This window comes from Callithrix jacchus, chromosome 4 (assembly GCF_049354715.1).
Source record: "Callithrix jacchus isolate 240 chromosome 4, calJac240_pri, whole genome shotgun sequence".
Lineage (NCBI taxonomy): Eukaryota > Metazoa > Chordata > Mammalia > Primates > Cebidae > Callithrix > Callithrix jacchus.
Window position 1 is genome coordinate 142,935,419 of NC_133505.1, and position 17,356 is coordinate 142,952,774.

At 39.4% G+C, this 17,356-nt stretch overlaps 1 protein-coding gene across 4 annotated transcripts in view; it reads left to right on the forward strand.

Annotated features, from left to right (window-relative positions):
* The window catches only part of PDE7B (phosphodiesterase 7B), a 343,532-nt gene that overhangs the window by 295,812 nt on the left and 30,364 nt on the right, over nucleotides 1-17,356 (forward strand). For all 4 annotated transcript variants that reach the window (XM_002747056.6, XM_078370131.1, XM_008995119.5 and 1 more), the window contains 4 exons: nucleotides 639-702; nucleotides 3,665-3,760; nucleotides 6,357-6,457; nucleotides 7,935-8,066. In XM_002747056.6, coding sequence (XP_002747102.1) covers nucleotides 639-702; nucleotides 3,665-3,760; nucleotides 6,357-6,457; nucleotides 7,935-8,066 — 393 coding nt within the window. The remainder of the gene's footprint in view (nucleotides 1-638; nucleotides 703-3,664; nucleotides 3,761-6,356; nucleotides 6,458-7,934; nucleotides 8,067-17,356) is intronic.

Here is a 17,356-nt window from a genome sequence, read left to right on the forward strand (position 1 = left end):
GAGAAGGCAGGCAGGCAGGCAGGCAGGCAGGCTAGTAATATATGCCATTGGAGAAAGGAACAGCAAGTTATGTCAAAAGAGCTCATTCCCAATAGATCTCCAAAGGGAAAAAAACAAAATCATTCCTAACAAAATCATTCCTAAGAACTTAAGGCCTGAGATTGGACAAATTTTTGAAAGTTTGCTTGTTTGTTTTTTGAGAAGAGAACAAGCCTAAGCTTCCCCAGCCCTGGAATGTCACTGACAGAACTCTCTTGGTGGTGTCTCTGCTCAAAGCAGCGGTATCTCAAGAAAGGGGTGTGAGATATGGAAAGGACAGAGGGCTGGAAGTCCAGCTTTCAGAGGCCAAGTCCTGGGGCTGCCTTCAATACTGTGGGACTTAGGTAAAAGACTCACAGAATCTAAAGCTCAAACATAACCTACTATCCCTTTATTTTTCTGATGTGTTGTGAAGGTCTTTTTGTGTCATGCCGAGGCATTTGGGTTTTACTGTAGGGCATAGAGAAACTATTCAGTTGCACTAGATGGTAGTATGCTAGGATTTTCAACTTTTTAATTGTTTAATCCACTGTATCGCAAAGTGAATGCTTGAGTCTCTAGTGATTCATTTGCGTGCTGTTTTTCGTTTGCCTTTTCAGCATATGCTCTCCAAAGTGGGAATGTGGGATTTTGACATTTTCTTGTTTGATCGCTTGACAAATGGTAAGTTACCCAAAAGAATTCTCACTCAAATACACACCATAAAGTGGGATTAATTTCATGAAAAACAAAATTTATTTTTAAACACTGCTATTCCTTTTTCCCTCTTTTTCCATAAATAGATTTTCATGAATCTACAGCTACTGAAGAAAGACTAGGGTAAGGGTTAACTCAGATGAATAATAAGGACTGAATTTGACCTTAGAATATTAAGACAGTTTCCTTCTGACCTTGATGATCCCAAAGGAATTTAGAAACCACAGATTAGATTCTTTTCTTGCAGAATATTTTGGCCACATTCAAAAGTAGGGAGTTCATTGTTGATGAAAACTAGAAACAAAAGCATATCTCATCAGCCCTGACTTTCACAGGGCAGGGTGCTCGTGCAGTTGTATTAAGTGAGCTAAGTCTTCCCTGCTGCTGGTATTGCTCAAATATGTTTGACGTCATCAGAAGGAAACAATGTAAAAGCTTAGGCTGCAGCCAAAGGGAAAAGTAAACATCCTCACTGGTGTCACTTCTTATATTTTTGTGCCTACAAAGACCTTCCTTAAGAAAATAATAAAAGCCTATTATATTTTTTATGGACCTCTTTATAATTTTAATTATTCACATTTCTTTACAGGCAGATGATGGAATTTATAAACTCAGCCAACCTTTAAATAGATTTCTGATATACATATGTATTTTATATCTTTGGCATTTCTTTACTATTCACTTTAAATATTGGAACAGTTGTTTCCATACTGTCTTTTTAGTTTGCTTGTGTTTATTATTATCCTTTAAGTACTGGGGTACATGTGCAGATCATGCAGGTTTGTTACATAGGTATACATCTGCCATGGTGGTTTGTTGCACCCATCCTCCCATCATCTACATTAGATATTTCTCCTAATGTTATCCCTCCCCAATTCACCCACCCCCTGCCATCCCTCCCCTAGTCCCCCCACCCCCTAATAAGCCCCAGTGTGTGACGTTCCCCTCCTTGTGTCCATGTGTTCTCATTGTTCAACACCCACTTATGAGTGAGAACATGCAGTGTTTAAAAACCTATTATATTTTTATCTGGCCATTAAACAAATGCTGATGAGCTTTGAGAGCCAATGAAAGACATCACATTTAATGCTGATGTTGATAGGTCTCATCATTTGCCAGATTTGTTCTTTAAGTCATTATATATGGTTTCCTCATCATTCTATTACTTGGCAAACAATATGCAGTTGAGAGAAATACAGCCTAAGACCATGAAATGGACCTTTACACTGTGGAAAGCAAACTAGACCGTAGAGAGATGAATCCCATAATTTTGCATTTCATTTTGCTCAACTCAACTGAGAAATGGATATTAGTAAATGAAGTTACCTGTGAACAAAAGGACTTGTTAAATGGTATTTGTTTAAACGAGAATATACCAACCAAATGGAGAGCAAAAAAAATTAATAAACAAAAAGCAGGAGTTGCAATTCTCACATTTGATAAAATAGATTTCAAAGCAACAAAGATACAGTGGTAAAAGGATTAATGCAACAATAAGAGATCTTAATACCCAGATACATAAGACCCATAACGAGATTTAGACTCAACGAGACAGAAAATTAATAAGGATATCCAGGACTTCAACTCAGATCCGGAACCAGTAAACTCAATAAATATTTATAGAGTTCTCCGTTTTAAATACACAAAATATTGATCGGCCATTATTAATACTCATTTTTAGAATGAAGCAATATTCCTGTTCTCTCTCCCTCTTTTTCTTCCTCTTTCTTCCTCTCCTTCTCTCCTTTTTTTACTTTTCAACATCCTAGTTCCTCACCTCTACTCAATACATTCCCCTGAACACCTGATTCCTTGTGATTCTCCCGTCCCACTGAAAAAAAAAAAGAGAGAATATAATCATGACTCTCATGGAAATATGAAATGACCACATGTCAGAGATTTTCTTTAACTCAATTAACTAGAGAGCCAGTAAGATGTTACAACTAGTTCAAAGGAGAAGTCAAAGAGCCTTACATGTATACGAAGTATACACCACACATAGCTAAGAAAGTCTGAAATTGATTTATAAGTAGCTACAAAATCAAGAGGGGGAAATAAATTGTATTTCCACCTAATTGATTTCATTTTTCCTGTGTTTTCTTCCCGTAGTTTCATAGTTTCAGGTCTTACATATAAGTCTTAGTGTTGGTTTTTTTATGTAATGAGAGATAAACGTCTAATTTCATTCTTCTGCAAGTGGATCTCCAGCTTTCCCTGCACCATTTATTGAAGAGACTGTCCTTTCCCTAATGTGTTTTTGGTGCCTTTGTGAAACATCAGTTGGCTACAGACGCATGAATTTATTTCTGGGTTCTCTGTTCTCTTCCATTGGTCTCATTGTCTGTGCTTTTAAAATTCAAAATCATTTATACCTAAATAAACAATATTTCTTGAATCCTTACAAGTCATTACAGCTTCAATTTTGCATCTCTGCTGACTTGAATTCTGAAATAGCTCATAGTCATATCTCCTCTTGAGTGATTTTCCATAGGAAGAAGAATAGGCTATGACTACTAAGCAGTACTGTGGTTTTGATACACCTGTGAATGGAATAGTCAACTGGAAGTGACTTAAGGAACATTTCAAGTGGCCATAAGCTGTGTCTTTAAAAAAATACACATATACATGTGCATGTGTGGGTGGGTGTGTATGTATCCCCGACACCTCAGTAGGCGGATTCCTTCTAACTCTTAATGTTTTCATTGCCTTTGGTGAAGGGAGGAAGTCTGAGCTAAGTTTCCTTGTACAATAAGAAAAAACCTAGGACCAGATCGTAGTAATATGCTCTACACTTGAATAATTTCACATCAAAAGGGGAAAAATATTCTATCAGAGAAACTTCATAACAGAGACTTCGGATCTTATTGTCAATCTTGATATTTTAGTGGTGATAAAAAACGAGGTAAACGAAGTGACTGTTTCCCTGCAGGAAACAGCCTGGTAACACTGCTGTGCCACCTCTTCAATACACATGGACTTATTCACCATTTCAAGTTAGATATGGTGACCTTACACAGATTTTTAGGTAAGTCTTTTTTTCGAATTTCTAGTCCCATTCTCATGAATAATGGCAATGCGTAATACTCATTAATACAAAGTAATAAGAACCATGGGATGATGGATGAAGGCCTCCAATTAATCTTAAGTGATCTCATCTTACTTTTAAAATATGGTTTGTCCATCCTACATCATTTAAAAATTGTTTACTTGATTACAGTTGATCCTGAATAACTTGGGGGTTAGGGGTGCTGACCCCCTGTGTAGTCAAAAATCTATATATAGCTTTTGACTCTCAAAAACCTGATACTAATAGCTTACTACTATTGACTGGAAGCCTTACCAATAACAAATAGTTAATTAACACATACTGAGTATGTTCTATGTATTATGTACTATATTCTGACAATAAAGTAAGACAGATAAAATGTTATTTTAAAAATTACAGGGAAGAGAAAATGTATTTACTATTCATCAAGTGGAAGTGGAACATCCTAAAGGTTTTTATCCTCATCATCTTCACACTGAGTAGGCTGAGGAAGAAGAGGAAGAGCAGGGGTTGGTCTTGCTGTCCCAGGGGTGGCAGAGGCAGAAAAAAGTCTGAGTGCAAGGGGACTCACGTGGTTTAAACTCATGTGGTCAAGGGTCAAGTGTAGTTATGTTTATAATGAAGTATACATAAAGAAACTCATCAGGAACATATACTTTTCAAAGAAAATACTGGTCTGCTGACATATTAACAAACCTCCAGCAGCATGTGCCTCAAATAATTCTAATTGGGACATGAGTTGTTGAAAATTTTCAGTAGGCTTTTAAAAAATAGTAACTACCATTTATGTAGTACCAAGTATGAGCAGAGTACTTTTGGCAAATTATTTCTAACCATTTAAACAAATCTGCAAGTAGGATGTCATTATCACCATTTGTCCCATAGTTTAGGAGAGATACAAAGAGGTTTCATTACTTGCCCAAGGCCAACAGCTAGTGAGTGGCAGAATCTGAGTCCAAGCCTAGCTCTGTTGACTTGGGAGTCCGCCATCTTTCCACTCAACTCCATCATTACTCTGTGTCGAAAGGCAGCCTCACTTCTTATTTAAATTTGAGCATATTCTCATTTATCTGCCAGTGCATTTTTCAGGACACATTTCTAATCACCAAATGACTTTCCTCTGCCATTTGGCATGTTTCTGGCTTTTGACTTGCCACACGGCTGTACTTCGATTTTGGAAGCTGACTTAATGCCATCAGAAGAAAATAACAGGCACAACAATACGGCAGCCACAACCAGGTTTCTATGGTGCTTACATCTGCTGGAAGCTCTTCCAAGGACTTGCATATATTAATAAACACATTTAATCCTTACTCAGGGCTTTTGCTATCCTCATTTTATAGAGAAGGAAACTGAGCAAACTTGCAGTTAAGTAACTTGCCCAATACAGACCTTAAGTGACAGAGGGTTTAAATATGGTTGTAATATATACCTGCTGAATAAATGTAAATATGGTTTAAATATGGTTGTAATATATACCTGCTGAATAAATGTAAATATGGTTTAAATATGGTTGTGATATATACCTGCTGAATAAACGTCTGTGCAACACAACACAAGTATTTGAACCAGCCACAACATGGCTCATTTCTAGAAACCCAAATATCCTCAAGCTGACTGTATTTTAATTGATTGAGCAAAGTAATGGCCATGCATAGGACCAAGTAATTTTGATTTGTCTGAAAAGGGAGATACAGATATAGATACTTCAGACACATGTATCTACCCAGAAAACATGTAAAGAATGCAAAGATTTGACAACAGAATTAACACCAGAATCCAGAGCCAGATTCACAGCAAATGGCTGAATCTCGCCACACTTGCAAATCTGGATGGTCTATACACACTGAATATATTGCATCCTAAGCATCACCTTGGTTATGAGCTGAAGCAGGCTAGTGTCTTCCATAAATAGCAAACCAAAATTGCCCTGCCTGTGTCTCTACTTGGTTCCAAGAGCACTCTAAGCCTTCCATTAGACAGTAAGAGCATGAAAAATGATATTCTAATTTGAATAAGGTAGAAATAAATCCAAGGAGTCTGCAGTTGGATCAAGGCAGTACTCTGAATTTCTGTCCTAAGAAGCCCTGATTTGCTTTCGTTGGTATTTGTTATTCAAGTGTTAAACCAGTCTTTGGATATTAGTCTTCTGATGCTACTAGGGCTCTTTGAAGGAAATCTCATTTGTGGCATATTATTTATAAATGGCAGGAATAAATACTCAATTAAAGTCTAGTGTGAGATAAAGTTGTCCTTTTTCTACATATTTATTTTTCCTATGAATGACAGCCTTTCTGAGTGTTAGAAAGGGAGGATTTATGAAGGAGGTGAGAAATCCCAAGGCCTCACAAATCCTTTTGGCCTTTCTCCCCTCTGCTGTCCATCTCTGCTCTCTGCTAAAAACAGCCTAGCAGAACTGCTAAGCTTGCAAACCACGTTTATTTTTAAAGCATCTCTAGGCTGCACATTTTGGAGGCGCTGATATTTATAAGCAAAAAGCACCCACAGTAAGTCTAAGCTAGTATACCACTTCTATTTGGGTTTTAGTTAATTGAGTTATCTGTTTACCTCCTAGTCATGGTTCAAGAAGATTACCACAGCCAAAACCCGTATCACAATGCTGTTCACGCAGCCGACGTCACCCAGGCCATGCACTGCTACCTGAAAGAGCCAAAGGTAAGGCAAGACCCAGCTGCCTCCTCAGCCACCTGGAAATGCCAAGGACCTGCTAGGCCCAAGTCACCCAACATATCTGAGTAACTATGTAATGTGTCATTAACAATGTGAACACAAATTATCAGTATTAAGGTTCCAGTATCAGCTCCGAAAGTCTTACAATGTTCATGAAAAAGGATGGGACTCATCTGAGGTTTTCTTTCACATTTTGTATGTTTTTGAGGCTGTATTCAGACAAAAAAACCTTCTCTATGATAATCTTCATTTTAGATATCTTCAGTGGTCCAAAGAACTAGTTCTATGTCTTAGATCTTTGCCACAAACAGCACCAGCATTGAACTTTGCTGGGAAATACCCCCTACCTCATGAGTTTTGATCAACAAATGGAATCAAAGCTCCTAAGTCGGATGTTCTATTTCCTGCTGAGCCAACTGGATATCCTGATTCAGGGCCCAAGAAAACTTGTGAATGTCAAAGACCTCTCAGCAAGCATGTTCCGATGCAACAAACCAATCCAAAGTTAAACATTAAAAGCATCATAATAATGCTCAATACTCCAGATTTAGACAGTCCTTAGCTGTATAAAATCTGTTGGTACAAGGTACAGGGGAAGTTTTCTTAAGGTTTCTGGAGAAGTGTATTCTAATATTGTTGAGTTCAATCTGTTTTTAACATCCCCCTACATACGTGGATGCTTTGACAGCAACCACCAAATATACAGATGCCAAACAGGCACTCTCAGGATAAAGCTGAGTGGTGGATGCCTCATCCCTGCAAAATATCCCAAGGACACTAATGGATTTGTTTTTTTAATTTCCAAGTAGTCCCAACTTTGTAATATGTCATACAGTTGTATTTTTTTTCTTGTCTCCCGCCTTCCCCATACAGTTGTATTTTTAGTTAGTACTGGATTCCTATGTCTCTGCTTATTTCCCTAGCTAACCAGAAAATCACAGATTCTCGTACATTCTCCCACTATTTATTACACATTAAAAAATCCAGATCTTGCAAATCAGCCCACTTCTTTCAAAGTGGCAAAGATCTATTAGAGAGTTGAAATTCACAAATGACTTTTTAATATGTCCATCACTGCGACTTCAACTTTTTTCTTCATTTACACCTTTCTCTAGGAGCAAGGCTGATTTCAGGCTCTGTCTTCTCCCTATCTACCCAGCAGCAGTGTTGCCAACAAGCAACACCATCATAACAGCAAAACAAAATAGAGTGGAGTAGGAAGAAGGGGATACCTGAATGATCTACACAACTTGAGTTTACTCAATTATTTTCCACACAGTCCTTTCCTTTCTGCCTGAAATTTAATGTGACTATCATCTCATTTAATGATTCAGAGGGTAAAGGTCTGGCTGATACAATTAAACAATGCCATGATGATTCATTCTGTTTGATTTAGCCAAAATGACTATGAGCCTATTTGTGGAAACACACCAATCAATCTCCCAATTGGTATTTTTAACAGCTCGCCAGCTTCCTCACGCCTCTGGACATCATGCTCGGATTGCTGGCTGCAGCAGCACATGATGTGGACCACCCAGGGGTGAACCAGCCATTTTTAATAAAAACTAACCATCATCTTGCCAACCTATATCAGGTAAGGGAGCCCAACCTGGAGCCAGACACAGCATGGTCAATTGCCTTAGGCCCAGTGCTCAAGCCTGAATCTTACCCATGGAGACAGCCTAACTTTAGGATCAGCCTCAATGATGGAGACAGATCCAAACAGCATGGGTTTGAAATACGCCCAGCATATCCCCCAAGGGAGATTAAATTAAATTACAAGGATGTACAAAGAATTCAATTTGCTCCAAAGCAGATTTGAAATTGCCTTAAGTTGAACAGGATCCTTGAACCTCCCCTCTCATGGTCTGAGAAGATCTGTCTCCATGAAGACGATCTTGTACATGATGGCAAGCTGAAGCCAGTTCCTGCAGGACTGCTATGGATACTTCCTAGGTGCAATCCTAATGCAGACTTGAGTCTCTGGGGCTATTTCTGAACTGTGTGTTGGCCTCTGAGTCAGAGATACATCATTACAGACAATAGGCATACTTCGTTTTTATAAAATAGTTGAGCAACATGAGAAGGTTGGCCTGAAGAATTCTTATCTACAATATTGTTTCAGATATTAAGCCCTATATCATAAATGAATTACTTCCAGAATTTTCAATGTAGTTCTTTGAATACCTTCAGCTGTCATTAACAATATCATTTCACACAAGAGCATCACTGATCTCAGTTTTAGTAGATCTTTTGAAAAAAATTGAGTGCTGTAACAAATGCTGGCAGATGCCCATAAAACAGCTGCATTAAACAAGATTTTGCAACTTGAGGATGGGTTCCTTTCCAATAAAGTACAACTGGGACATGAAAAGAAGCCTTTCTCCATTCAGCTGATTAGCTTTGGGCACAGGTATAAATCGGTATTCCAAGGCATATGTGTTTACCTAGCAAATACTTCAATTCTGAGCTCCCTTGAGCTGTTAGCCAGCACCTAGAGCTGGGATAGATATGGCCACATAGGGGAGACAGGACAGTAGAACTAAAAAAGACTTTTGATGATGACCTAAAAAATTAAGCAAAGATAAAAGCTAAAACTTAATTTTCTAAACCATCTCAGCAGCAAAATGTATTGATTGAGAAAAGACAGATATTTAACTAGGGAGAAAATGAAAGACATCCTAAACGCTCCCAAACAAGTTTTTTTCCTCCTATCAATTTTGACTTTTTCTTTTTTTCTTTTTTTTTTTTTTTTCTTTTGAGACAGAGTTTGGCGCTTGTTACCCAGGCTGGAGTGCAATGGCGTGATCTCGGCTCACGGCAACCTCCACCTCCCGGGTTCAGGCAATTCTCCTGCCTCAGCCTCCTGAGTAGCTGGGATTACAGGCATGCGCCACCATGCCCAGCTAATCTTTTGTATATTTTTTAGTAGAGACGGGGTTTCACCATGTTGACCAGGATGGTCTTGATCTCTTGACTTCGTGATCCAACCGCCTCCGCCTCCCAAAGTGCTGGGATTACAGGCTTGAGCCACCGCGCCCAGCCAATTTTGACTTTTTCAAATGTCATTTATTAGATGAAGAAAATCAGTCAACAAAGTTGGTTACTTGGTCCATTCCCATATAATGTAAACACATGATTCTAATTTCTCATCATCAAATCAATCCTACCAATGATGTTTCAGAGACTAACTACTTCTATTGACTGGTTTGTACATAAAAACAAAGGTCATGAGGCCAGGCACAGTAGCTCACACCTGTAATCCCAGCACTTTGGGAGGCTGAGGCAGGCGGATTAGCCAGGCATGGTGACACGTGCCTATAGTCCTAGCTACTCAGGAGGCTGAGGCAGGAGAATCGCTTAAATCCAGGAGGCAGAGATTGCAGTGAGCCGAGATCGCACCACTGCACTCCACCCTGGTAACAGAGCGAGACGCCGTCTCTAAATAAATAAATCTACATTTTCACATGTAATATATGAAAAATATGTAATGAGTTCTCATTTAGAGAGGAATTCAGAAAGAGATATGCTGATTAAAAAAATATAAAAGCAAGAAAATAAGTGTAGAATTTTATTAACAGTGAAGAACTACATGCTCACTGATGATTAAGAAAAATTGATTCTCAAAAATACCCATCTCTCTGATTCAGATACCAAAGATTTTCTCAGAAAAATTGATTTCTTTCTCAAACTTTTGAAGTGCAGATCATTTTTAATGGCATTTCTTTTCATCTTTTTATTTAAAAAACTGAACACACGTTTTTTCTCTTTTTTTTTTTTTTTTTTTTGAGATGGAATTTCGCTCTTGTTGCCCAGGCTGGAGAGCAATGGTGCAATCTCAGCTCACTGTGACCTCTGCTTTCCAGGTTGAATGATTCTCCTGCCTCAGCCTCCCAAGTAGCTGGGATTACAGGCATATACCACCACACCTGACTAATTTTGTATTTTTAGTAGAGATGGTATTTCTCCGTGTTAGTCAGGCTGGTCTTGAACTCCTGACCTCAGCTGATGTGCCCGCCTTGACCTCCCAAAGTGCTGGGATTACAGGGGTGAGCCATCACACCCAGCTATAGTCACATATTTTTAATCAGCAACTACTTATTGCATATTTTGGCTGATTATCCAGGTCCTAGAAGTTCAGAGATGAATGAAACACAATCTCTGCCCTCAAACATTTGTTCAAACTCAGATTCTCAAAATGAGCAAAATCCAAGCAAACTTAATTCCAGTTTGAAAGAGGTTTGAGGAATTAGCTCATGTAGATAAAATTGTTTTCTTAAGTCTTCAAACAGTGAATACCTGTGCTATTCTTTATATCCAAAGATGTTACTAGAATAAAGTGAGCTACTGGTTTTTTCCAGCAGTAAATTTATTCTCTAATTCTCTGGCCTTGTCCCTGTAAGGAAAGAGAGGACAGAAGGATCCGTGTGTGTGTGTGTGTGTGTGTGTGTGTGTGTGTGTGTGTGTGTTCAGAAACAGGATCTTGCTTGGTCTCCCAGGCTGGAGTACAGTAGTGCAATCACAGCAGCTCACTGCAGCCTGGAATTCCTGGCTCAAGCAATCCCTCCACCTCAGCCTCCCGAGTAGCCAGGATTACAGGCAACTGCCACCACACCTGACTAATTCTGTTTTGTAGGGACAGGGTCTCACTATGTTGCCCATGCTAGTCTCGAACTCCTGGCCTCAAGTGATCATCCCACCTCAGCCTACCAAACACTGGGATTACCGGCATAAGCCTCCTGGGACTACAGGCATAAGCTGCCATGCCCGGCTGAGAAGGATCTCTTTGATCATGACTAGGGAGAAATTGGGACACAAATCTAGGAACCACACTCAGGATACTACCTTTATTAGTCACCTGTTCAACTGGTATTTGGACCTCTCGGAGGCTTAGATACATGTCTTTTCAGATTTAGAGACAAGGTTAAAGGCAAAGCAATATCACATAGCCACATACAGATATCCTCGGTGTCGTATAGCTGGCTATGATAAAAGCTGAAACGTTTACTAGCCAAATTGGGATTTGTAAATACTGAAAGTAAAAATTATTTAAAAGGATTTGAAAATAAAAGCAAATTTTAATTTTGTCAAAAAAGTATAACTTTATTTTTGGCTATGTACCATCACTATTAACTATACTAAGGAACATAAAGAAGAAGAAGAAAATTTCTTTTAAAAAGTTCAGTTCAACAAACTAACTTTATTCAACATTACTATGACCCACACGCCGTGCTAAATGCCTTCGATGTAGTATGTTACTAATCTTCACAGCAGCCCAGTGAGGTGGGTGCTATTATCACACCTATTTTCCACAATGAAGAAAATTGATGATAGTTGGGAAATTGAAGTGTTTCCCTGAAAATAAACAGATAATTAATAGCAGAACTGGAATTAGAACTCAACCACTTTTTGGTTTCCAGAGCCAAACTGCCTAAGAACCATGCACACTGCCTCTGAAATTCACATTGACCACCTACCAGGCACAAGAAACTAAGAGCTCTCCTACCGTCCTCCTGTTGTAGGGAGGCAGACAAGAGGGTTCTAGAAAAGTGATCAAGGACAGGCGTGGAGGCTCACACCTATAATCCCAGCACTTTGGGAGGCGGAGGCAGACGGTTCACTTGAGGTCAGTACTTGGAGATCAGCCTGGCCAACATGGTGAAATCCTGTCTCTACTGAAAATACAAAAGATAGCTGGGCATGGTGGCACGTGCTTGTAAACCCAGCTGCTCAGGAGGCCAAGACAGGAGAATCACTCGAACCCAGGAGGCAGAGGTTGCAGTAAGCCGAGATGGCGCCACTGCACTCCCGCCTGGGCAACAGAGGGAGACTCCATCTCAAAATAAAAAAAAAAAAAAGAAAGAAAAAAAGAAAAGTGATCTAAAGTTTGAGAGACTTGATAGATACTTTAAAGTATTTAGCTACAAACAAATGTGATGGGAAGACAGGGGAAAGAGAAACTGATTCTACAGATGGTTTCAGGGGGAAGAAAACATAGAAAAAGAATGCTGTAAACTGGGCCTTAAAGTGTGAGTAACATTTTTAATAGCTGAGATGAAAGGGCATTAGAGGCAGGATGAGCTGATGTACTTTTGGGATTAAATTCCACAACTCCAGAATAACTGAAAATGGAATGTGCCTGTGGCCTTTAGCTGAGGATGGTCCTACCATCACAGCCCCATCTCTGATCAGTGCCGTGTGCAGATCATGACTCAGTGCATATACTCTTTTGTAGTAATTTTAGATTAGTTGTACAGGACATGACCTGGATCAAGAAATCTTCACTCTACCCTAAGTTATAGATGAGGAACTGGCACAAATCTTCAAGTTTTCAATATCAAAGGAAAACAGTCATGTTACATAATAAATATATAAGCTGAGCAAAACCATTAACAACACATGGTATTTTAAAATATTTGGAAATGGAGCCTTTTAGTCTCTCAGGGGCCTGTTTGCTGAGACACAAATGGGCTTTCAGGGAGCTATCTGCAAATTTTCACAGGATGTTCATATACACATTTTTCTAGGAAGAAGTTCTATAACTTACTCTCATCAAATTTTAAAATGAGCTGCAGATTCTGAAAATGTTAAGAATCACAGCAATGGGGCTGGGTGTGGTGGCTCATGCCTGTCATCTCAGCACTATGGGAGGCCGAGGCAGGTGGATCATTTGAGGCCAGAAGTTCAAGACCAGTCTGGCCAGCATGGTGAAACCCTGTCTCTAAGAATACAAAAATTAGCCAGGCACAAATGGCGCACACCTGTAATCTCAGCTGCTACTCAGGAGGCTGAGGAGGGAGAATCACTTAAGCCTGGAAGGCAGAGGTTGCAGTGAGCAGAGATCATGCCACTGCACTCCAGGCTGGGCAACAGAGTGGGACCTTGCCTCAAAAAAAAAAAAAAGAACCACAGTAATGAATGAAAAAATTACACACACACACACACACAATATGCATGCACATATGCACATTTGGCCAACAAGAATGCCATACAGAGGTTGTGCCAGGAATTATGTGGCTTGGAGAACACCCTGTGCGTGACTTTGCTACAATCCAGGCTTACTATAAATGAGATAAAATGGAAGAGGGCTTCCTCTCCCTCCTTCTGTTGGCTGTGCTCTTTTAGTTCTAATAAATAAGAGGATCATTGCATAACATCCAGCCTGTTATTCTGCCCTGAGATAAAGAAAGAGCAGGGAAGCTGGAGTGAAGGCCAGGTCAGAGGGCTCCCTCCCATAGTCTGCTCTCTGGGCCAGACTCACTAGCTGAACTGCCAACCAAGTTCAACATGAAGGCACTGAAGGCACTTCCACTTGGCACCTCTCTCATCAGACTGGAAGCAGTCCAGGTATCCAGGGTGGACTGGGAGGAAAAACAGCATGTGAGAAATAGAACTAAGAATTTACTTTCTGTTCCTTCACCCTCCAACCCTACACACACAAATTTAAAGGTGGGCTCAGCAATTGCGCAAAGTAAGCATTAAGCCACATACAACATTGGTAATTACAAATTATAAAGGAATAACTTTCAGTTCAATACTGAATTTAACTCCTTTCCATCAAGTCCAACAACATATTAACTCATGACAGAGCATTCTTAAAATAATGACTCCAAAAAATTGTTCCATAAACACTGTACTTATTACATACTATAATGTCTTGCAGAAGTTTAAAATCAGCTTTCTCAGTCATTTATCACAGGCACTTAGGGGGGATCAGCCTTTTGAACCACTTTTTATTCTTAATGAGTCTGAATCACCAACATGAAGTTGACCCAGCCAGGAGGAATATTCCTTCCACGTGGTCCTAGGGACTCCCTCCTCAAACAAACACCTGCAAAGATTAAACTAAGCTCACAATTTCTACAGTATGAAAGGTGTTTTGGAAAGTAGTGTTAAGATTATAAAAGGAGGCTCTAATTTGACTTTCTGTTCCATAAAGTTTCTGCCATCCTCAATCTGTACCCCAGCCTTCCCTGCAGACAGCAATTGGTATCCCCCCTCCCTGCTCTCAGCTCAGTGTCTTGGGCAGATGCAGAACAAACAAGAGAAAGACATCTTCAAACAGGCACTAAACAAGGCAGCGCTATCATTTCTTCAAGGGCCAAGGTCTTGTTAAGGGCTCAAGGAGCTTCTATTCCACTGAGACCGCCTAGGCTGGGGCTCTCATAGTGTTACTAAGGAGACCATTCGGCTTCTTAGGGAAGAACTCAGCAGCCTCCATTAGCTCCGCAAGTCTTGCACCTTGTTTCATGAGCAATTAAAAATGAAAACGCAGACAATGTTCCTGTTGTTTTTCTTTCTGTTCCTCTGGATTTAAAATGTACAATTAACTCTGGTTCCTGTCATACCCCAGATTCAGCTTATCATCTTCATTTGAAATATTTTAATCAAAGAAAGTGTCCAATACAATAGAGGAAAAAACAGTTTAAATCTGCCTTGTAAGATAGCACCTCTGCTCTGCCAGATTCTGTTTGCCAAATAGCCTCTTGACTTAATTTGAAAGCCTGTGTTGGTGGTGTATTAAAAGCCAGGTGCGTTATTAGCGAACAAAGGGATTGTTTTGTTTTTAGGGTGAAAAATACTTGATAATTCAGGCATAAAGGGAAATAAAGCTTTTGCCTTAGAATTTAGAAGGGTTTTGTTTTTTCCAAATTCAAGTTCTAATAGGTTTTGTTGCCATAAAGGTGGATGCTTACTCCCTCAACTTTAAGATGAAGATTACTCTTAAAACTGCAAGTATGAAGAGTTCGAGCCACTAGAACATGTTGTCATCAGGATAATGTGAAATTACTGAGCCAATGCTTCTTAAACGTAGACAGACATGATGCCTGGTGTGATATTCTAGAACCAGCTAGGGCTTCAAAGGATATTAAATGGTATCTCCTCACCATGTGTTTAGATCGCCATGACCATTTCTGATGCTTTTCTTAATTTTTCTCAATCTACCTTTTATTGATATGAGTCATTGAACCTCTGTGAAAGATGAGTATGTAGGAGTAGAGCTGCTTCTCTGCTAGGGAGGATACAGCTTCCTTATCTCTGGCAATTCACTATGAAACCCCAGTGTGTGCAAGCCTGCTGGTCAGCACTTGCCTCTCCCCTAGTTCAGGGCACCGGCATCATCCTCTCATCCACCTACTCTCAGCCTTGCTGGTTTCAACCCTTTTTCCACTGTGAAGACAAAGAGTTTTCTGAAACTCAAATCTAACTGCATGGATTCATACTTAAAACCCTACTACACCTCAGAATTGAGTCCAACTGACCTAACACAATTTACCATCCCCGTTCTGATCTGACCCCTGCCATTCCTTCCAGCCTCACTTCCCACCGTTCCCCTCCCAGGCTTCTATGCATCGAGGCTGAACTTCCAGTTTCCCAAACATATCACTCAATCATTTATTCATTCAGCAGATATTTATGGAGTGCTCAATACATGCCAGGTGCAGAAGTATAGAAAATGAACAAAACAAATAAAAATGTCTGCCTCTCTCTAGGGGAAACAAAGTAAGTAAAATATGTCTTCTATTAGAAAGTGATAATTCCTAGATAAAAACAAAACAAGGTAAAGATATAAAGTATCCCTCTTGCTTACAGATCTTCACACACATGCTCTTCCTTCTGCCTTTTTGAATAAAATGTAGTATTCTATGGTACATTTTACTCAAATATAATATACAATAGAGTATGTCATCTGTACTCTGATTCCTGACTTGCTCATCCTTTTGATCTCAATTTGGACATATTTCCCTCCTGAAAACCTCCTTTTTCTCCAAAAATCCATCTTAGAAGCCCCTCCTATGTGATTTTTCCAATCTAATACTTCCCTTATCACAGTATGTTTCACTCCAGTCACTATTACCTGATTAGATGTCCACTTCCCAGACAGATAGTACATTTCTGGTCACCTAACTCATTCACTGTGATAGCCTCAATACCCAGCCCAGTTCTGATGTCCAGGGAATATTTAATAGCTACTCCTGCTGATTACTGTTACAGGGTGTAAACCATGCAGAAGGAATAGCAATGATTAAAAAATTCTTAGAATGATCTTCTCATTGCATCCTGGAATTGACAAATACAAGCTGATGCATGTTATTTCTTGAATCATTTACCTAATCCTGGTCACCTGTGAATGAGTAGTGGGAGGGAGCCAATTGCTATAATAATTTTTATATTTCTGTATATTTTACCTAAGTCTAAGGATTTCACTACAGAAGATCCTAAATCTGGCTTCTGTCAGATATTGACCAAAAATTCAAATAGGACGACTCTTTTTCTTTTAACAGTTCCTTTAACTTTTGCAACTACTGAACTTTGGGGTTTAGGATATTAATTACTCAGTACCCATTCAACAAATATTTACCTATTTATGTGGCACAAAGATGAATACGATATGCTCCCTGCCCTCAGTAGCAGTCACATACCTGCATAGTTTTCATACAGGGTATGTGTGCCCATGGGGATATGTGAAGACCTTCCAAGGGGTACACAGTCATGAATAATGTTAACAGAATCCATTTTCAGATCCTTAAACTAATTTGCCTGTAATATGCTTGCAGGGTAGTCAAGCCAGTTCCAGTTTTCCATTTACCTTCCACGGTCACCCTATTTCCACTTTACAAAAGAAAGACATACATGTGACTCATTCTAAGTCATATTGCAGACTGATCTGAGTATAAAAATACCAAAGGAACTGTATTAGTCCATTCTCAGTCTGCTATAACAACACACCTGAGACTGGGTAATTTATAAAGGAAAGAGGTTTAACTGACTCACATTTCCACAGGGCTGGGAAGGCCTCAGAAAACTTACAATCATAGCAGAAGGGGAAGCAAACACACCCTTCTTCACATGGTGGCAAGAAGAAGAAGTGCCAAGTAAAAA